At 48.4% G+C, this 20,586-nt stretch overlaps 2 protein-coding genes across 2 annotated transcripts in view; both read right to left on the bottom strand.

Moving 5' to 3' along the window:
- Positions 1-20,586, bottom strand: part of LOC138614673 (titin-like) — a 73,842-nt gene that overhangs the window by 19,469 nt on the left and 33,787 nt on the right. The window contains exons 33-60 of the mRNA XM_069688232.1: positions 20,067-20,354; positions 18,153-18,431; positions 17,399-17,680; positions 16,794-17,072; positions 15,822-16,109; positions 14,796-15,083; positions 13,629-13,919; positions 13,139-13,426; positions 12,714-12,824; positions 12,353-12,638; positions 12,092-12,275; positions 11,855-11,938; positions 10,961-11,228; positions 10,579-10,839; positions 10,010-10,219; positions 9,827-9,904; positions 9,710-9,736; positions 9,035-9,091; positions 8,912-8,947; positions 7,525-7,590; positions 7,321-7,392; positions 7,055-7,117; positions 6,782-6,847; positions 6,433-6,606; positions 6,121-6,348; positions 5,923-6,021; positions 5,030-5,515; positions 4,386-4,451 (exon numbers count right to left, since the gene is read on the bottom strand). Of these exons, the coding sequence (XP_069544333.1) occupies positions 4,386-4,451; positions 5,030-5,515; positions 5,923-6,021; positions 6,121-6,348; positions 6,433-6,606; positions 6,782-6,847; positions 7,055-7,117; positions 7,321-7,392; positions 7,525-7,590; positions 8,912-8,947; positions 9,035-9,091; positions 9,710-9,736; positions 9,827-9,904; positions 10,010-10,219; positions 10,579-10,839; positions 10,961-11,228; positions 11,855-11,938; positions 12,092-12,275; positions 12,353-12,638; positions 12,714-12,824; positions 13,139-13,426; positions 13,629-13,919; positions 14,796-15,083; positions 15,822-16,109; positions 16,794-17,072; positions 17,399-17,680; positions 18,153-18,431; positions 20,067-20,354 (5,205 nt within the window). The remainder of the gene's footprint in view (positions 1-4,385; positions 4,452-5,029; positions 5,516-5,922; positions 6,022-6,120; positions 6,349-6,432; positions 6,607-6,781; positions 6,848-7,054; positions 7,118-7,320; positions 7,393-7,524; positions 7,591-8,911; positions 8,948-9,034; positions 9,092-9,709; positions 9,737-9,826; positions 9,905-10,009; positions 10,220-10,578; positions 10,840-10,960; positions 11,229-11,854; positions 11,939-12,091; positions 12,276-12,352; positions 12,639-12,713; positions 12,825-13,138; positions 13,427-13,628; positions 13,920-14,795; positions 15,084-15,821; positions 16,110-16,793; positions 17,073-17,398; positions 17,681-18,152; positions 18,432-20,066; positions 20,355-20,586) is intronic.
- Positions 7-3,013, bottom strand: LOC138614674 (microtubule-associated protein 1B-like). Its single transcript, XM_069688233.1, has one exon. It carries the CDS (start codon positions 2,629-2,631, stop codon positions 232-234), a length of 2,400 nt encoding a protein of 799 aa, XP_069544334.1. The 5' UTR covers positions 2,632-3,013; the 3' UTR covers positions 7-231.

The raw sequence follows: 20,586 nt of genomic DNA, 5'->3' as shown, positions 1-20,586 counted from the left end.
CTTGGAAATAAAATCACACAACAGTCAGAGTAACGGGGTAGGGCTGGGGTGGGGGAACACATGACACACATACAGATAACACACACACACACACAGATAACACACAAATAGATAACAGACACATAGATAACACACTCATGTTTGGACAGAAGCTTCTCTGACACACAGGAAGTGAAACAACATGAAGATGCGGAGGTTTAAACATGGAGTCTGTCTGAGGCGACAGGACGATCAGTGAGCAAAGACAGGATGGGTGACATCACATGACATCATCAACCAGTGGGAGGGGTCTGATCCCCAGGAGGATGAAGACGAGGTGCACAATGAAGACGAGGAGGTGCACGATGAAGACGAGGAGGTGTACGATGAAGATGAGGAGGGACAGACTGGTGTCCCCTCAGTACCTCTGGAGGTCCTGGTTTGTCTGATGGGTTGAGTCCCTGGAGCTCCTTCCTCCTCTCTGGGTTCACTGTTGTGAGGAAGAAGAGGTGGGAGGAGCTCCACCTGTGACAGTCTGCTGCTGCTGTACCGCAGAGGGATGGAGGTGTCTCTCTGAGTGACAGAGGTGTTTCTCTGAGGGACGGAGGTCTTCGTGGTCTCTCTCTGAGGGATGGAGGTCTCTCTCTGAGGGACTGAGGGTTCTCTCTGAGGGACTGAGGGTTCTCTCTGAGGGACAGAGGTGTCTCTCTGAAGGACGGAGGTGTCTCTCTGAGGGACGTAGGTTTCTCTCTGAACCCTGTCTGAACTGAGTTTATCTGTTACTGAAGGCTGCTGACGCGTCACTACATCAGCAGGTAATTGATAAACTTCCTCCCTTCTGTTGGTGGCTGTAACTGACTGCTCTTCTTCTTCCTCTTCCTGCTCTTCATCTTCATCTGACCTACTTGTACCTTCCTCCTGAGCTGTGGTTCTGTCTCTGTCTCTCTGGGACTCTTTGATTTCAGGGTGTTGCAGCTCCATGTTCGGTGCCTCGACTGGACTCACTGCAGCTGAGTCAGCTCTAACTGTGACGATACCATCGGAGACATAACTGTCATGTGTCAGGCCGTCTGTCTCAGTGTCTCCAACAGACGGTCCAGTCCAGCAGCATTCTTTTGCTCTAGTTATATTTCTCTCACCTGAAGTAACTTTGACAGTTTTATCGCCACATGTTTCAACATTTAAGTCTTTAAGTACTTGAATGTTTTCGGTTTGATCAACGGTCTGCTTTTTATCTTCTGTAGATTTTTGTAAATAAATATACTGTGATGCTTCTATAACTCGATTCTCAGAGGGAACCAACCTGTGTGCGGTATCTGACCTCACTTCCTGTTCCTCTGTGATCACTGCTGGAGTCCTTTGAGCCTTTGTTTCTGTTTGTCGCTGCTTGGAGACTCCAGTCGGAGAATCTGGGAGATAAACATCTTTAACGGAGTCGGTTTGAGCCTGAACACGGTGCCCAGTGGAGCGGCCTTGCTCGGCTTCCTGGTGGGTTGGTGGCTTATCTCTGACCAACGTCTCTGTTGGTGTATCTTCTACTTCCGTTTCTGTCTTTGTTTGGATTTCATCTTCATTAAATGAACTTTTGTAGGTCGTTAACTGACCGGTGACTTGTTTTAATGGAATATTTGTACCTGTAGAAGCAGCGTCTGTCCCTATGTCGTCACTGAGAATAAATCTTTGAGGAGTTTCTGATTTCAAATCTATAGTTAGATGTTTTCGTTTACTTTTCATATTTGGACCTTTGTCCTTCCTCTGTCCTTTCTCTGGGAATCTTTCAGGCGTCTCAGACTGGATGTCTGGAGTCTCTGGGCTGGCTTGGTCTGGACTTTCTTGCTCCACAGAGAGTCCATGTCTCTCTTCAGGTCCGCTCTGTCTCTCAGCTAGTTCATCTCTAACACGTCCTCGGTCCAGTTGTTCCCATGTGACGTGTCTCATGTCCCGGACTGTCTCCTGTGTTTTTAGAGAGCGGACGTCCTCTAGCTGGTCAGGAGTGACGTAGGTCTGTAGAGCGTCTGGTTTTAAAGCACCTTCACAGACGATCCGACAGCTTTCAGACAGGATGTCCATCACAGGAGACACAGACAACTTCCTTCCTGTGAATGGAACAGTTTTCTTGTCTCTTAAAGCTCCATCGGTCTCAGGAGGAACCGACACTCTCCTTGTCACTGATCTGATGTCTTCTATTTTATCTGCCGTCTGCTGGACACCTGTCAGAGTTTGGACTTGTTTCTGAACATCTCGTTCTCTAAACCCAACTGTCAGCTCAGATCTGCTCTCCACTGGCCGCTCACCTGTCTCGTCAGTCACAGTAGTTGTAGTGAACTCGTCTCTGACCCTGACCTCTGACTGACCTGCAGCATCGTCAACTTTCTCAGTTTGTTTTTTGTGTTTTAAGGAGGTCTGAGCGCTACCTGCTGGTGACTTTATCTCCTCATTACCGACCTCTGTGTTTTCTACACCTCGTTGACCTCCTGCTCCCAATGAGTCTTCACACTTGATGTGAGCGACCGATGCTTCGTGTCTCGTTGCCTCTTGTGTTTTCGGGAGTTTTGAAAGTAAATCTAAAGAGTCTAAAGTTTCTGGACGTTCTGTTTTTCTTTCCCGAGAAACTTTCTTCTGCTTTTTTTTTAAGAATTTGAGGGTCACCATGCCAGAATCTGTGTTTTGGTCAGAAAACCTCTCTTCTCCAGATTTTTGTTCAGTCAGTTTATCCTGAACTTTTTCAGCTTCACTCCCTGTTCTGATGACCTTTCCTTCACTTTTGGGGGCGACTGGTGTCTTTAAACCGTCAGTAACAGATAAACCACCACTTTTTTCTGACCCTTTACATTTTAAAACATCTTCGTCGTCTCTGTGGTACACGTCAGCTTCTCCTCTCTGCCCGACCTCCTCTGCAGACGAGGCTCTTCTCTCATCCTCTGAGAGCCCGCCTGTCGCTTCAGGTTGGAAAAATGTAAAAGTAGTGAAGAGAAAGCACCATGAAGCGGTGCCAAGAGGTTAGACACAAGGACAGAAAGATCTAGTGTTAAACAGGAAAGACAGAAGAGGTGAGAAGAAGACAAGCTGTACCTCTCTGTGGAGACGGAGCAGCGGGAATGCTGGGGGAATCTCTTCCAACTCGCCTTCGGTTTCTTTAAGGAACAATCAGTAATGATATGAAATATTTAAGAGAAGAAAGACTCAGAACCACCAAGAGACAAAAAAGACTCTAAAAACACAGGAACAAAAGACACAAAGATGTGAAGACGTGAAGTTATAAGTCCTGACGACAAACAAAAAGCCGGACATGGAGAGATATGTTTTCTGTCGGTACCTCTGGATGCTGGACCCCTTTTATTCTTTTCTGGTTTGGAGAGGACAGATGCTTCCTTCTGTATTAAATGTTTCTCTGTCTTTTCTCCTCTCTGAGGACGGACATCTGCCTCTGTCCTCTTCGACTCCACAGACTCCATATCTGTGACCGATTCTTTGGGTCTCACAGTGGAGGTCGGCACGGCCTCAGGTTCATGTTTAACTTCAGAAAAAACTTCCTGTTTCTTCTCTTTTCTAGAAGAGTCCGTGGGTTTGATCTGAACTTCCTGTTTCTTCTCTTTTCCAGAGGAGTCCGTGGGTTTGATCTGAACTTCCTGTTTCCGTCCCTCGTCCTTCATTTTCTCTACAGCTTGGATCATGATGGTTTCTCTAACTTCTCTAACTTCTGGTTGGATCTCTGTCACCTTGGTTCGTCTGTGTTCATCCTGAATACCTGATAACACCTGAACATGGTGATCATGTGACTCTGTATAAGTGACCTCTCTGAACTCTGACCTATCTGTTAGTTTTCTGTCCTCTGTAAGAAATCTGGTGTCTTTATGGGACTCTGAGTCTCTGACTGAAACCCTGTCCTCAGGTGTCTCTCTGCTTCCTGTGTCCCTGTGTCCTCTGTGTTGGACCGTGTCCCTGGTGTCTCCTTCAGGAGCATCTCCTGTCCTCAGGTGTCTTCCTGTCCTGATAAAACCCTGCCCAGGCCCTGCGACCTCCAGCTGTGAAGAGTCGGAGACAGATATCTGATCTGTGAGGACGTCTGTCTGCAGTGAGGACACCGCCATCCGTCTCAGAGGAGGCGGCTCGTCTTCGTACGACTTCGTGGCGTGTTCTTCCACCACATCACCATGTTGCCACGCCTCCTCTGTGGGACACGCCTCTTCCGTCACGTAATAAACTTCCTGAATCTTCCGAGCTCCGCCCCTTCGCTCAATCTTCACGAGACTCGTCGCTGCCGGACGTTTTAAGAGGAGCAGAAGAAGAGGCGTCATGAAGCGGCGCCAAGAGGTGAGGACAGAACACAGAGACATGTTAGAGGAGACAACATGCAGAGGAAGACACGCGTGTTCAAGCTCTCCGCCCTCTCAGGTGACCCGTACCTGTTTCAGGAGGAGACGTTCGTCTCTCTGAGGGACGAGTCTTCTCCGTCTGCTCCGTCTCTTTTTCTTTTAAAGAAAGGTGTGCGTGGAGGAGGTCGTTTCAAAGAAGAAAGATCAGACAGTTAACACACAAGAACACACAACAGGTCGGATGTCATGAAAGAGGAGCAGCAGCAGTTCAGTTTGTGTCCACCGGACCGAGACGTTCCTCCGACTGGTCACTCAAAAACATGAAACTGTTCTGGACGTTAAATCGGATCAGCGACACAGAAAACACTGATAACCAGCTGGATGCATTTTACTCTACAGAAATACAGCGCTTCTCTATTATTTATTATAAATCATATATTATAATAATATATGATGTTATATGATGATTGACTAACTTCAGTGTGTTTCACAGTGACTAGAAACAGGAAGTTTGTACAGCAGTGATGGCTGACGCTCGCTCGTCTTCATGTGTGAACACCTGACTTTATCTGACTCAACTGAAGTCTTTATCGTCACTGTGGAACATTTCAAAATAAAAGATCATTTTTTTTTGAGAGGACGTGCTGCAGGCTGCACCACATGCTGTAGATTCACTGAACCACTGTTGCTCACATGCAGATGAAGACACAAAGAGTGGTCCGCCTCGGCTGTACCTGCAGGGGGCGGAGCTCTGGCTTCAGGTATCCTCTCAGGTGTTTTCTGGACAGAGACCATCTTGCTCTGTGTCTCCTCAGACAGCTTTGTCTCAGCGCTCCTCTCCTCTTCAGGAGGAGGAACTTTCTGCTTCTCAGGAACCTTTTCAGGAACCTTCTGTTTCTCAGAAACCTTTTCAGGAACCTTTGATTTGTCAGGAACCTTTTTAGGAACCGTCTGTTTCTCAGGAACCCTTTCAGGAACCTTTTGTTTCTCAGGAACCTTCTGTTTCTCAGGAATCTTTTCAGGAACCTTCTGTTTCTCAGGAACCTTTTCAGGAACCTTCTTTGGAACTTCCTGCCCTGTTTTCTGCAATGCTGGACCTTCATCCCTCCCAGAGGTCTTCTCCTTCACCTCAGCTTGGACAGCAGGTCGTCTCTCAGGAACTCGTTCAGCCTCCTCAAACACCTTCTCAGGAACTTTTTCCGGCTCTGCCTCCTTCACAGCTTTAAGAGGGTTTGACACAAGAACACGTACAAGACTGTCAACAACAGAACAACGTGCTGACGCACGAGTGAGGAACGTTGTACACAGAAGGATGTTGTGGATGCAGTAAGAGGAGGACCTGTTAGAGATTAGTGCTTAGAACAGGCGGGTTACTGGAGGAACGTCCACTCAGAACAGAACCGAACAGAACCTGCTGTTCTCAGAGCCTCCACTAAAACTTTAAAGAACATTTAGTCACTCTGAGACAGAACAAACACTCTGTCGAGTGCAAGAAGACCAACACAGACGAGGTGAGACATTAGAGAACCACAGAACAGAACCACAGAACCACAGAACCACAGCACAGAACCAAAGAGGTGAGGATGAGGTCAGAGTTTATAGTGGGATGACTAACAGCTGCAGGTACCTTTGACTTCCTCTGGCTTCTTCTTCTCTGCTTCTCTCTGCAGCTTTGGAGGTGCAGGAGGAGGTGCGATCACCTCCTTCTCTGTTGGTACCTCTGGTTCTTTAACAGAACACGTCGGTGTTATTATAATGTAAACAGAACGACCCGCTGAGTCAGCAGATAAAAACAATGAAACCAGAACTACATCTCTGCTGGTACCTTTCTTCTCAGCCTCCTGTGGTGCTGGTTTAGACTTCAGAGGTTCTGCTTTTGGTTCTGGTGCGCTCACTTCAGCTGTCTTCACCACAGGTTCTGGCTTGGGAACCGTCACGGGTTCTGGCTTCATTCCAAGCGACTCGGGTTTACGGACTCCTGCTTTTGGTTTTTGTGGTTCTGGTTTTGGTTTCATAGCCTCTGGTTCTGGCTGGATTTTGGTCTCTTGGGGGACTTAAAGCAACAATCAAACAGTGAAAGATCCGCTTCCTGCCTGAAGCTCACAAACACAAACACAAAGATACAAACGGGAAGTACCTTTGGACGGCGCCACCGCCTTCTTTGCCGGTGCCGGCTTCGCCTCGGGCTCAGGCTTCGCTGCGGGTTTAGCTTCAGGTTCTTCCCTGGAAGCTGCTGCAGCTTTGGGCTTTGGTTCCGGTTCTGCTGCAGGTTTGGGTTCAGGCGCCACTTTTTTGGGCTCTGCTGGTTCATCTTTAGGTAACAGACATGAGCTAACGTTAGCATTGAGGGCTAGCAGCTACAGCGAGGAAGACGAGCTTGAAAGAGTGAGAAGACTCAGCAGAGGACAGACGCTGATGAAGAATGAGACAGACAGACAGACAGGAAGAGGTGAGGCGATGCGCTCCCTCAAGCAGGAAGTACAAACCTTTCTTTGGTGGTCCAGGTCTCTCAGTGGGCAGCACTGCAGCCGGCGGCTTCACCTCCTCCGCTTCTTGGAAAAACATTCAAACACACGTTAAACTAAAGAACACCCGCAAGACAAGAGACACAGAGACAGAAGACAGACACAGAGACACGAGGAGACAAAAGACAGACACAGAGACACAAGAGACAGAAAACAGACACAGACACAAGAGACAGACACAGAGACACGAGGAGACAGAAGACAGACACAGAGACAGAAGACATTCATCAGTACCTTTAGGAGACGGCTCCTTCACGGCTGGCGGCTTCACTTCAGGTTTCTTTTCCACTTCGGGAACTTTAAAAGATACCAAGTGTGTGTTACTATGATGAGAAATGCTGTGGACACGCAGCTCAGAGAAGAAGACTCAGAAACACGCAGAAGAAGACAAATCAGAAACACGCAGCTCAGAAAAGCAGCAGAAGAGGAGAAGAGAGGAATACGACCGGTTCAGTAGCAGAGGATGACAGGTGAGTCAGCAGAACGACAGGTGAGCTCACCTTTGGTCGGGACTTCTTGTCTCTGTTCAACTTTCTTGGTCTCCACTTTCTCCTCAACAGGAACTCTGGCAGCTGAAACACAGAACAGAAAACATGATTCTCCGTGTTCCTGCTGCAGAACCATAAACATCTGTTGGTTCTAGAGAAGATGGATCATTCAGAATGTTTTCTTCCACTTAAACACACAGCGGTCGCCACGGATACCTGACATCTGGTTGGTCGAGGACACCTGCTGTGTTACCGTCTCCTCTGTCCAGCTCTGATACTTGACTGAAGGCCACGACACAGCAGGACACAACAAACAAACAAACAAAAAAACACACACACACACACACATACAAACAAACAAACAAACAAACAAACAAACATGAGCAGTTTGTGAGTCACAGACCAAAACCCATGATGTCATCTCACAAAGTCTGAATGTCGGCTTTAAATCGAGGAATCAGGAGTCAGGGATTAGAGGGGTCAGGGTTCAGGGGTAAAAGGGGTCAGGGGACAGAGGAGTCAGGGGGGGTCAGGAGTCAGGAGTGAGGGTTCAGGGGTTAAAGGGGTCAGAGGAGTCAGGGGTCAGAGGAATCAGGGGCCTCAGGAGTCAGGGGTCACAGGAGTCAGGGGTCACAGGATTCAGGGGTCATAGGAATCAGGAGTCAGCAGTCAGGGGTCAGGAGTCAGGGGCCTGAGGAGTCAGGGGTCAGAGGGGTCAGGGGTCAGAGGAATCATGGGCCCCAACTGTCGGAGACTTCATGTTGGCAAGTCAATGAAACAAAGAGTCTGATTTCTGTTCTGAAGCTGAGCGACATCTGCTGGTGGAAACAGGAAGTGCTGTTCAAAACCAGCTGGTTGTTTACAGGAACACACTACAGGTCACATGATGCCTTCAAGGTCCATTGGAGTTTTCTCTGTTGGTTCTGCACCACTGATTCTCTTTATGTGACGTCTCGTTTGAACAGACGAAGGAGACTTTGTCCACCTGTTTCTCAGCAGACGTCACTCAGCTGTTGTCGACTCTCCATCGACACACTGAAGTTAGTGAGTGATGAAGATGAAGATGAAGATGAATATCGAAAGAAAGTTGAAGAGTGAAAAAAGAAGAAGAAGAAGACGTCGGAGACAATCGAACCACGATGGGACAAACTGAGGACACTGTGGTGGACGTTGGAGGCCAACATGTCTGAATTGAACCTGATAATATAATAATAATATAAAGACCTTCATCATGAGCAGCTGTTTGTTATAATAATATTTTATGATATAATAAACATCAGTTTCAGCTTCTCGTTGGATTAGAAACGTAAACATCGCTGTGACTTCGTGTTTGTCCCACATCTGCTCAGAGAGTTTGATGATGATGATGAAGATGAAGAATACAACATGTACCTCCACTTCCTCTTCTTTGTGATACGATGACTCAGCAGATTCTGTTTGGTTTGGTTATGAAGAACAAAGACGATGTTTCTCTTGGATTTGATGAGATTGTTAGTTTCACTGTCAGTGATGTGATGGAAAACAAACTCAATCAAATGTAAAGAAAAGCTGTTAGTTTGTTTAAGGTGTTGTTGTCATGGAGCCCAAAACAAACAGGAAGTACCTGTGTGTTCAACCTCTTCTTCATAATGATGAAACTCTTTAAAAGACACAGAACATGTTGCTTCCATTAAACCTCATTTTAAATTCGGCTTTGTTTTGGTGTAAAACATTGATGATGGATTACCTTGAATGTTCAGTGATGAAGAGATGTCGGGCCTCTGAACCGAGGATTCTGGGAAATCTACAGGACACGGACATGCTTCATTCACACCAACTACCAAACTATAGCTGTTTATCTCTTGCTATCATCTATGGAGAACACAACTACAACAACACATCAATACCTCAGGTTCTATAATATAAATATATTGTATATATAATGAAACAGACATTTTAGAAACCTTCCTGCTCGTCAGCGCCCAAAAACCTAACATCAGGTCGCTACAAACAGCTAGCATTACGTAAAGTCAGTCTAGTGTGTTCACTTATAAACGGTTCTCACTTTATACTCTGTAACGTTTACATCAGCGCTGGTACCACCGAGCTACCAGCTACAACAAATAAACACCTGGACCGAGACAATGAATAAACAAGACAACGAATAAACACCTGGACCGAGACAACATCTGTGTGGTTTATGAAATCAATGAAGCTGAACACAAATAATAATGTTGGTTAACAGGTAGAATAATGTTGGTTAACAGCTGAACATCCGTCCGCAGTAACTGAATAACGTAAATGTGATGATGCTCATAGTTTGACCTTTGAACCCTATCTGACTGTGGTTAAGGTGAACAAGAGGATATCTGAAAATGTTCCTGACTGATTGAAATGAGGATGTTGGAAATTAAATACTCACCGAAAGGCACTGATGCTAATTGAATTTCTGTGAAAAGGAGAGTGAACAAAGCGTTAAACTCACCACCAGACTGAAGTTAAACAGAAGCAGAAGGTGTGGCCGCACTAGGAACTGTACCTTTGCCAGACAAATAAAGCTCAGCTGTGCTTTTAGCCTCTCCTCTGGGCTCCAACCTCACAACCACTGAGTACACGCCTACATGGAATAAGTGACCAAGACTTTAATCACTCAACTCATGGAAAACAAGGAGAAAAAAAAAACTTGGAGAGCTTTGTGGCGGGCCTCTGGGGCTCTACACACCTTCATCTTCAATGGTCACATTTCGGATGACCATGAAATGTCTTCGGCCCTCGCTTCTGAAGTTGTACTTAGGGCTCTCTTTCAGTTCCCAGGTGTCTTTGTACCACGAAACAATCGCGTTGTCGAAGGACACCTCGCACTCAAAGGTGGCCGACTGGCGCTCGTTGACTTCGATGTTGTGGATGCGTTTGGTGAAATGAATTTGTTCAGCTAGAACAGATAAAGACGTGAATGGGTAAACGTGTTCGGCATCACAACTTGGAATGTATGACAACAGCTGAATGGGAGTTTTCCATCGACACAACATCCACATGGTTAGATATGACGACCAGAGGACGGTTATGACGACTGGTGGTTGAGGGAGTGGGGGTGAGAGATTTGAGGCGAGACGGATGTAAAAAGACAAAGAGATGATGGCGGACATTTTTCTGAGATGATGGTGAAGAATGTTAAACAGAAAGACACATCAGAGAAGAAAGATAAAAAAAGAGGGTGAAATGTCCAACGTTAGTGTCGGAGTCAAAGAGGTTAGTTCATCCTTCATCCAGCAGGAGGTTCCAGGTACCAACCTTCCACCCACAGGTCAGCCGAGGACTCCAGGTGCTGGTACCTGCAGGAGTATCGGCCCTGGTCTTCAGGCTTCAGGTCTCTGATCAGAAGCTTCTGAACCTTGTGTGTCACCTCGGACGTGAACCTGCCTTTCATCTCGACCTGCTGGCCATTTCTGAACCACTGAGCCGCTACATTCGGGACGGACAACTGACAACACAGACTGCAGGGCTGGCCTTCCTTACCCGAAGTGTCCTGCAGATGCTTCTCCACCTCCACGTCTGAAACACAACACAGACTAGTTCAGAGGGTTTCAGGTGTGTGTTAGCAGGACTGTTGGACAGGAAGCAACAGGTGTGGCCCGTCTGTAACGGTGAACAGGTGCAGGCTGTCGGTACTGACCCGTGACGGTGAGCTTGGCGCTGGAGATGTGCGGCCCGCAGACCACGCGGTAGTTGCCCTGGTCGGACGCCTGGCACCTCTTGATTTTCAGCAAGTGGCGGTCGCAGCTTATGCTGATGTCGTACTTGTCACTGGTGTCCAGCTTCTGCGTGCCCTTGTACCAGGACAGCGTGATCTCGGGGTAGTTGATCTTGATCTCGCACTCAAACACCGCCATGTTGGTGGTGAACACGGACTGGTTGGAGATGTCCGTCACCACGGTGACAGGCTGTGAGAGGAAACACCCACAATTTCCTTTAATCAGTTGTACGGTCCACAAACAAATGAATTCCATCAGAATCAGAAGATGGTGTCTCAGAGCGGTTCTGGAAACTAACTCTGTAGTACGTCATTACCAGGAGGTTCCTGAGAAGAACCGGCAACTCATCCTGATATCTGTGTTATTACCAGGAGGTTCCTGAGGAGAGCTCATCAGCTCATCCTCACATTAATTCAATGCAGTTTTATTTATAAAACACATTAAAGTCCTTCCAGCAGAACTTTATAGCTTCCTACAGAGAAACCAACAATTCAACAACTCCCAAATCAGCTAGGTGGGAAAACTCCTCTTTAAGGGAGAATCCTCTGACAGAACCAGAACCAGGCTCAGAGGGCATGTCTGTATGTTTTACCTGCTGAGACCTGCAGGGTCATCAAAGGATGAGGTCATACAGAAGGCATACAGAGGTCATCCACACTTTAAATGTGTAAAACTGATGTTAACATGTGAACACCACTGGACTCAGGAACAGGAAGCACAAGGTTTAACCTGCTGGGACTCCAGGACTCTGATTGGCTGAAGATGTTTTCACCAATAACTGATCAATACTGTGATGGCAGCATACGCCTCCTCACCTCCGTCCGCTCCATCCTCTTCTGCAGGTCGGCCACCAGCCGGGCCATGTCCTCATCCGACTCTCTGTCTCCACGTTCCACTTCCTGTCAACACACACATGACTCAGCACTTCAGACAATTACAGATGACTCAGCACTTCAGACAATCACAGATGACTCAGCACTTCAGACAATCACAGACATGGCTCAGCACTTCAGACGTCCACATACACAGACATTGGGTCGGCAGAGCCTCACCGGTCTTCCACTTTCTTCTGCCTTCTCCTTCTTGAGCTGCTCGATGGCCTGCAGCAGGCCGCGGTAGTCAGTGATGCCGTACATGCGGGCGTATTTCTCGTATTCTTTGGGGTCCACGTTCCTCAGCAGCTCCACAATGTCGATGTCTTTCTCCTCCTGTGGACTCTTCTGCTTCGAAGGTGTCCTGAGGACAAGACAAAAGACTGTAAACACAGAAGTAGAAGGATCTTCCTGTGACTGGTTCAGTGTGAATGAACTCACTTCTTCAGTTTGGCTCGGAGGTCTCCCTCCAGCTGCGTCGCCTCCTTCTTCTCATCCACGTGCATGTCGGTGCTGCACTCGATCTCTCCGTGCTTGTTGGAGGCGACACACCTGTACTGACCCGAGTCCGACTTGGTCACCTCTCTGATCTCCAGTTTGGCCTCCTGGCCCTTCTGCTCCATGGAGATGCGGCCGCCGTGCGTGATCTGCCTCCATTTCCCCTTCATCCACTTAACGCTGGGGATGGGGTCGCCGCCCACCTTGGCGATGAAGGTGGCGGTTCCCTCTGTGGAGCGACAGGTTCACAGTTAGACAGCAGTGTGTAGCATGTTGTATGTTGTGTTTATGTTTCGGGTCTCACTCTCGGTGGCGTGTGCGGTCCTGGGCTCCTCGATGAAGAACAGGTTGTCCAGTTTTTTGGTCGGAGCGGCTGCTGGAGCTTCAGCAGGAGGCGGAGCTGCTCCTGGTTTCTCTGCAACACAACAGCAACATGACAGATAAACAACAACAACATGGCTCATAAACGAACAACAACATTACTCATACACAAACAACAAAAAACAACATGACAGATAAACAAAAACATGACTCAAACAACAACAACATGACTAATACACAAATGACAACTCAGCAGGAGCTGGGACTGCTGGGACATCCTGACAAACAATTGAACTGTGATGTCATCCAGTCAGCTGATACACCTGAACACCAGGTGTGACTGCAGCATCCTGGTCATCTAAAGACTGAGGGATCGTTTCTTGTTGCAGAACACGCCTGCACGTTCACCTTTCACTGTGACCTTGGCCTTGCTGAACTCGCTGCCGGCCTCATTGGTGGCCTTGCAGAGGTAATCGGCGGCGTCGTGCCGGGAGGCCGGGCTGACCTCCAGACAGGCCGTCCCATCGGAAAAGCTGATCCTGGTGCTGCCTGTGGACATCAGCTCCTTCCTGTCCTTCAGCCACTGGATCTTCAGAGGAGGAGTCCCAACCACATGACACCTGAGACTCATCCTGTCGCCCTCATCCACAGTCAGTGGTTTGAGCGGTACGTCGAAGACCGGTGGCTTCTTGGCCTCTGCAGGACAGATCAGACGGTAACTCAGCAAACTGTGGCGTCAGTGCGAGGCGATGCCGTACATGCGGCAGCTGACAGCAGGCAGCTGACAGCAGGCAGACAGCAGGCAGATGTTCCCAGATGTTACACTGAGTAAGAACAAACATGGACGCTGAGCTGCAGCTCGTCTGACTCTCTGCAGATGTTCGTACATCAGACCCACCTGAGATGCCCACAGTGATGTCACATGAGGCTCTTCCCGCTTCGTTGGAGGCGTGGCAGGAGTACCTGCCGCTGTCGCTCACCTCACTGCTGCGGATGCACAGCACGGCCACGTTACTCTTGAAGCTGATGTCGTACTTGTCTGAGCTGTGGAGCTCCCGGTCCTCCTTGAACCAGCTGACGGTGACGGGCTGCGAACCCGACAAGCGACCCTCCATCTTCACCAGTCGGCCCTCCGAGTCCTCGATGCACTCCGACGGCTTCTTGGTGAAGACTGGAGGGTTCTTACGCTCTGAAACAAGAAGAAGAGTGAAGAGAGGGGGCGGGGCTTCCTCACACAAAGACATGCCCTCAGAGGGGGTTTGGAAGAGGGGGTCAAGATCGTGTGAGTGCAGCCCAGTTCAGACGGTGCAGCCCGGTTCAGATGGTGTTGATGCGGCCCGGTTCAGATGCTGCAGCCCGGTTCAAACAATGCAGCCCGGTTCAGACAGTGCAGTCCGGTTCAGATGGTGTGAGTGCGGCCCGGTTCAGATGGTGTGAGTGTGGCCCGGTTCAGATGGTGTGAATGCGGCCTGGTTATGACGGTGCGGTGCGGTTATGACGGTGCGGCCCAGTTAAGATGGCATGAATACGACCCAGTTGAAATGGTGTAAGTGCGGCCCGGTTCAGATGATGTAAGCGCGGCTCGGTTCAGACTGTGTGAGTGCGGCCTGGTTCAGATGCTGCAGCCCGGTTCAGAAAATGCAGCCCGGTTCAGACGGTGCAGTCCGGTTCAGATGGTGTGAGTGCGGCCCGGTTCAGATGGTGTGAATGCGGCCTGGTTATGACGGTGCGGTGCGGTTATGACGGTGCGGCCCAGTTAAGATGGCATGAATACGACCCAGTTGAAATGGTGTGAGTGTGGCCCGGTTCAGACGATGTAAGCGCGGCTCGGTTCAGACTGTGTGAGTGCGGCCCGGTTCAGGCGGTGTTAGTGCGGCACGGTTCAGCTGGTGTGAGTGCAGCCCGTTTCAGGCGGTGTTAGTGCGGCCCGGTTCAGATGGTGCGAGTGCGGCCCGGTTCAGCTGGTGTGAGTGCGGCCCAGTTCAGATGGTGCGAGTGCGGCCCGGCTCAGATGGTGTGAGTGCGGCCCGGTTTAGATGGTGCGAGTGCGGCCTGGTTCAGATACCTTTGACAGTGATGTCAGAGGAACAGGTGTCCTTGCCCACGTCGTTGGAGGCGTGGCAAAAGTACTGGCCCGTGTCGCCTCGGTCTGCCTTCAGGATGCTGAGGTGCGGCGTGTTCTCCTCACACCTCATCTTATAGTTTCCACCAGACCGAATGTCTTTATGGTCTTTAGACCATGTGACTTTAATGGGGGCGGAGCCAGTCAGGTGACACTCCAGCTCAATGCTGTCGCCCACCGTCACCTCCTGCGGTGACAACTTCCTATCAAAGAGGGGGGGGTACCTGGGCTCTGCAGGGCGGAGGAGGAGGAAGACGAAGAGGAGGAAGAGGAAGAGGAGGAAGAGGAAGAGGAAGATAAGACAACAACAAACTTTCAACATTTCTAACAGCGTTTGAGGCTGAATGGAACTAAACATCTCAGTGTTTCTCAACCTCTGGTTTGGGACCCGGTCAGCTGGAACAGGACACATCTGAAGATAAAGGTCGTGGTGAGGTCACGTCTGAAGATAGCAGTCGTGGTGAGGTCACGTCTGAAGATAAAGGTCGTGGTGAGGCCACATCTGAAGATAGCAGTCGTGGTGAGGTCACGTCTAAAGATAAAGGTCGTGGTGAGGTCACATCTGAAGATGGAGGTCGTGGTGATGTCACGTCTGAGTATAGAAGTCGTGGTGAGGCCACGTCTGAAGATGGAGGTCATGGTGAGGTCACGTCTGAAGATGGAGGTCGTGGTGAGGTCATAGAGTTAGAGCAGTGGGCTCCTGGAGGGGGCGGAGCCTCAAAGAGAAGGAGCTGCGTGCTGTTTGGGAAGATGAAGTGCTGCAGCAGTTGATGGACCGGTGGAGCCCGGTACAACAGACAGACCTACAGAGGATGAGCCCGGTACCACAGACCGACCTACAGAGAATGAGCCCGGTACCACAGACAGACCTACAGAGAATGAGCCCGGTATCACCAGAAGATAAACGGGTCACCAGAAGAAGGCTGAGAACCTCTGAGTGTGACATCGGACTGTTGAAGCTCCACCCACCTTGCAGACTGAGCTTGGCTCTGCAGGAGGCGGAGCCTACGCTGTTGGTGGCCACGCAGGTGAACTCCCCGGAGTGCCTCATCTCTCCGCGGCCGATCTGAAGCACGGCCGTGTTGTCGTCGTACAGCATGGAGAACTCATCTCCCGGCCGCAGAGGCTCGCCATCTTTCAGCCACGACACGTCGATGGGTGACGAGCCGGCAACGCGGCACTCGAAGCGGACCGGCAGACCTTCAGTCTGCTGCAGGCTGGTGATCTTCTTGGGGAAGGACGGCGGCGTTTTGGCCTCTGGAGGACAGAGAAGTGACGGTGAGGGGCGGAGCTGAGGACTTTATACTTTTACTGCACCACAGTTTATATTCTGTTTGAAGGAGAATAAAGAAATAATGTCTTCATCTGACTGAACTCATCAGTTCAGACTGCTGCTACTACACGTTATTTATGATGGATATTTACTGAGGAATGTTAATGATGGAGTCTTCAGGTTCTTATTCTTATCTGGAGTCAATCAATCAGCATCAGAACCACGAGCCAAAATATAAAGAAATCTTCGGAGATAATCATTAAAAAAAAATTGATAGAAGAGTTTACAGTTGAAAAATATATATTTCTGCATGAATACACACAAATAAAATGTTAAATAAATCCGTGAGTGTTTTCATGCAAAAAAGGTGATGTGTAAGAGTGTAAATAAAGTTATGTTACAATTAATATTTGTTATAAACATTTTAATACTGAAAGAGATACTTTCATGTTTGTCAGTGCTTCTTTTTATGAACTCTTATTTTGTACGCATTTCTGGGACTGTTTCTCGTCTCACTTTTGTCTTTTATTGTGAAATTCTTTGTGCTCTCTGGTCTATAAATAAATAAATAAATGAAACGTTAAAAGATTTGTATTTAAAGATGCTTCAGACTCATGTCTTCAAATAAACTTTGTATTTATGATGTCAGGAGGAGGTGTGAGTGTTACCAAGCACGTTGAGTCTGCAGGTGGAGGAGGCGGAGCCGATTCTGTTCTCCGCCTTGCAGGTGTATTCTCCGATGTCAGCCTTGGTGGCCTTGCTGAGCTTCAGACAGGCCACACCCTTCGTGTACTCCAGCCTGCAGGTGGGGCTGGAGCGCACCTTTCCATCAGCCTTGAACCAGGACACCTTGATCTCAGGTGTTCCCGCCACCTGACACTTCAGACATACGGCATCGCTCGCCGTCACCTCCATGGGCTCCAAGGACTCCACGAAGTACGGCGGCTCTGAGGGGGCAGAAAGCAGCGGTGTGAGGACACCAGCAGGTCGGAGCAGGAACTACACCCACAACAACGTGTATTCAGGTGAATTCAGGTGTGTTACTGTATGTGTGTTCAGGATTGTTCAGGTGAGTACAGGTGTGTTCAGGTACATTCAGGTGAGTTCAGGTGTGTTCAGGTGAGTTCAGGTATGTTTAGGTGTGTTCAGGACCGTTTAAGTGTGTTCAGCTGCGTTCAGGTGTGTTCAGGTGTGTTCAGGTGCATTCAGGTGCGTTCAGGTGTATTCAGGTGTGTTCAGGTGAGTTCAGGTAAGTCAGTGCAATGCCACTCACCGAGGATGGACACGGCAGCCTCACATGTGTCCTGCCCGGCGTCGTTGGACACCTGGCAGCGGTACCTGCCGCCCGCCTCCTTGTCGTCCGTGCTGAGACACTCCAGGATGCAGGAGCTCTCTGTGGTGGTGATGTTGTGTTTGTAGGAGGCGAAGATCTGCTGTCCGTCTTTGAACCAGCTAACTGTGATCTTCGGGGTTCCCGTGTACGTGCACTCCAGCGTCAGCGGCTTACCCTTCTCCACCGACACGTCCTTCAGCTTCTTGGAGAAGGCTGCAGGCTCTGAGGGACAAAAGGAGGATGTCAGAGGACACGCAGAGGACACATAAAGGACACGCAGAGGACACACAGAGAACACACAGACTACCACCAGTGTTGTTCAGTGAATCAGCGTTCAGGTAAACCAGCAGCTCGTTTCAGGGGAACATGTTTCAGAAGAATGAAGATGGATCAGCTGTCAGATCTGCTGCTGAGGGTTGATTTGATTTCAGTGTTTGAGTGTGTTCAACATTTACATATTTATCAGAGTTGCAGAGCTCCAAGTGTTCCTCTGAAACATGTTCCTCTGAAGCATGTTCCTCTAAAACATGTTTAATCAGTTTAAACTGATAATCATACTGATATTTTTCTTAAAGCAAAATATTTTTACTTTAAGAAAAATAGATGCTCATTATTTGATTGTTTTGATTTTTTTAATTTGACCTTTATTTATGTTGACCTTCTATGTTTGGAATGAGCTTCCTGTCAGACTGACCTTTGACCGTGAGGTTCACCGGGCAGCTCTCCTTTCCTGCGTCGTTGATGATCTGACAGGTGTACTCTCCGCCGTCACTTCTGTCCACGTTGTGTAGTTCCAGAATCACCTGGTTGTCCTTCAGGGAGAAATCGCAACCGCGTCCAGCCTCGATCTCCTTCGTCCCTCTGAACCACTTCAGCCTGAGGGGGGCGCTGCCTTTCACCATGGCTGAGAAAGTCACCCTGGAGCCCGGCATGGCCTCCACCGGCTGCAGGGGCACCACGAACGAAGGAGGTTCTGGAGGAAACCAACAGGTCCAACATGAATGTTTAACTGGTGACATGAAAAGCTAGAAACACGATAAAGTGACTGAAAGCGACCCAGGAGCGTCCGGCCGAGGTCCACCAGCTCACAGACACTAAAACATCCTCTCAGGATTCACCCATCACTTCCTGTTCTGATCGCAGCTTTGGTCTGGACACGTCCTGGTTGGAGACGTGAACTCTGCAGCAGCTCGAACTTTAACTCTCTCAACAACTTCAGGCTCTGATCAACAGCTCAGCAACGGAAAGTCAAATCTAAACATTTCAAATGAACATGAAACCTGACGCCTCTTCTTCACAATAAAATATTCTCTTGGTCATATTCTGCTTTTCTGTTTCATGATGTCATGGTGTCGCCATCTGCTGGACATGGATCAATATGTCCAACGAGGCTACCGTACTACGAGATGTAAACAGGAAGAAAAGTAATTTACTAAAATATGTCTTAAAAGAGTGAAACAGAGAAGCTAACAGTTTGACAGCAACATCATCGCTGTGGCAGGTGTTGATTGGCTGCTCGGTCAGTCATTCACAAATCCTGATGTTTTATTGGTTTTAGGCTGTTTCTGCACCTTTTTTTTACATCCACTGACTCGTATTAGATCAGATCATTAAGTTCAGAGAGTTCCTGAATACAGCACGGTGCCGCACACAGAGGATGAGGAAGTATTCAGATACATTGATCAACATCAGCCTGAGTTCACCACGTTAACATGACCGCTGCTACATGAACATCTGTGATGTCATCATGGACCTGAAACTGGAGCAGAGAAACATCCGACATGTCTGCTTCCAGCCGAGTGTTCCTGAGCCCATGCAGTGATTTCCAGCACAGAATCATTGAGATCATAGCCGTCCAGTGTTGGTTTTCTGTCTCGTCCCTTCCATCAGATTTTGGGGAACTGAAAATCTTCAACGTGCAGAAGGTCTCAGTAGAACTCAGTCTGACTCGGTCTCAGTCTGACTTCTTCGGTCTTGGACAGTGAAGCTCCGCCCCTCTTGAAATGTGATGTCATCAGAACACGTCGCCCGGCTCATTGCTTAATCGCCGTAGACTTTCTGAACATTTCAAGGGTCTCTGTTAACCGTTTACACAGTTTGACCCAAAATCGGATGTTTCTATGCTCCAGTTTCAGGTCTGTAGTGACATTACAGATGTTCACGTACCACCGGTCATGTTTAACATGTAGAACTCAGTGATGAGGTTGATCAAAAACTCTGAATACTTGCTCATGAAGGTTGTTGATCACTGTGCTGCATTCAGGAACTCTCTGAACTTATTGATCCTCCGTGTGCAGCGCTGTGCTGCATTCAGGAACACTGAACTTATTGATCACACCTCGTGTTGAATTTGTGTTTGGAGGCTGTGACAGAATCGTCTAATTCTTTTATTTAATCAGCATTAAAATGAAGTTAAAAATGAATTTATTTGCTCATTAAAGAAATAATAATAATAGTTTATTGTGTGCTAACGGACCACCGCAGTTTAAAACAATCAAAGTATAAAATGAAAATTTAAAAACATCAATGATTGTTTTATGAAAGGAAATGTTTTTCCAGTTTAGACTGATTCATGTGACTGACAGCAGTATTTGTCTGCAGCTCTGACCTTTGACCCCCAGCGAGGCCGAGGTTTCGCTGGATCCTGCCTTGTTGACAGCTTTACATTTGTACACTCCGGAGTCGGACAGCTTCAGTGTCGGCACTCGGACCGTACAGCTGTTGTCACTGAATGAGAGCTCGTGATTGGGCCCGCTCTGGATCTCGTTCCCGTTGTGGTACCACGAGATGGTGAACGGCGGCGAGCCCGACACTTTGCACTCCATCTCTAAAGCTTCTCCAATGACCGTGTTGCAGTCCCTCAACTTCCTGGAGAAGGTCGGAGGGATGGTCTTATCTGTTCGGGGGGAAACGGGCCGTTAGCGTTGTGTCACCACAAAAACTCCAGTCAAGTTGTCAGTTGTCAGCCAAAGAGTGAGAAGTACAGAGGACTTCATCTGCTGCATTTAAACAAAACGTAACCTTTTATTCTTTTCTGCTGAGTTTTAACGAAGATTTTGTAGATAAAGTAAATATAATAAATAAATATAAATGAAAGTAGTTTAAAACAACAGATTTGTAGTCACTCA

The sequence above is a fragment of the Brachyistius frenatus genome, unplaced genomic scaffold (assembly GCF_029030835.1).
Source record: "Brachyistius frenatus isolate BFR_SWC_R1_liver_20210118 unplaced genomic scaffold, ASM2903083v1 Contig_546, whole genome shotgun sequence".
Lineage (NCBI taxonomy): Eukaryota > Metazoa > Chordata > Actinopteri > Embiotocidae > Brachyistius > Brachyistius frenatus.
This window is presented reverse-complemented; position numbering and strand designations above follow the sequence as displayed.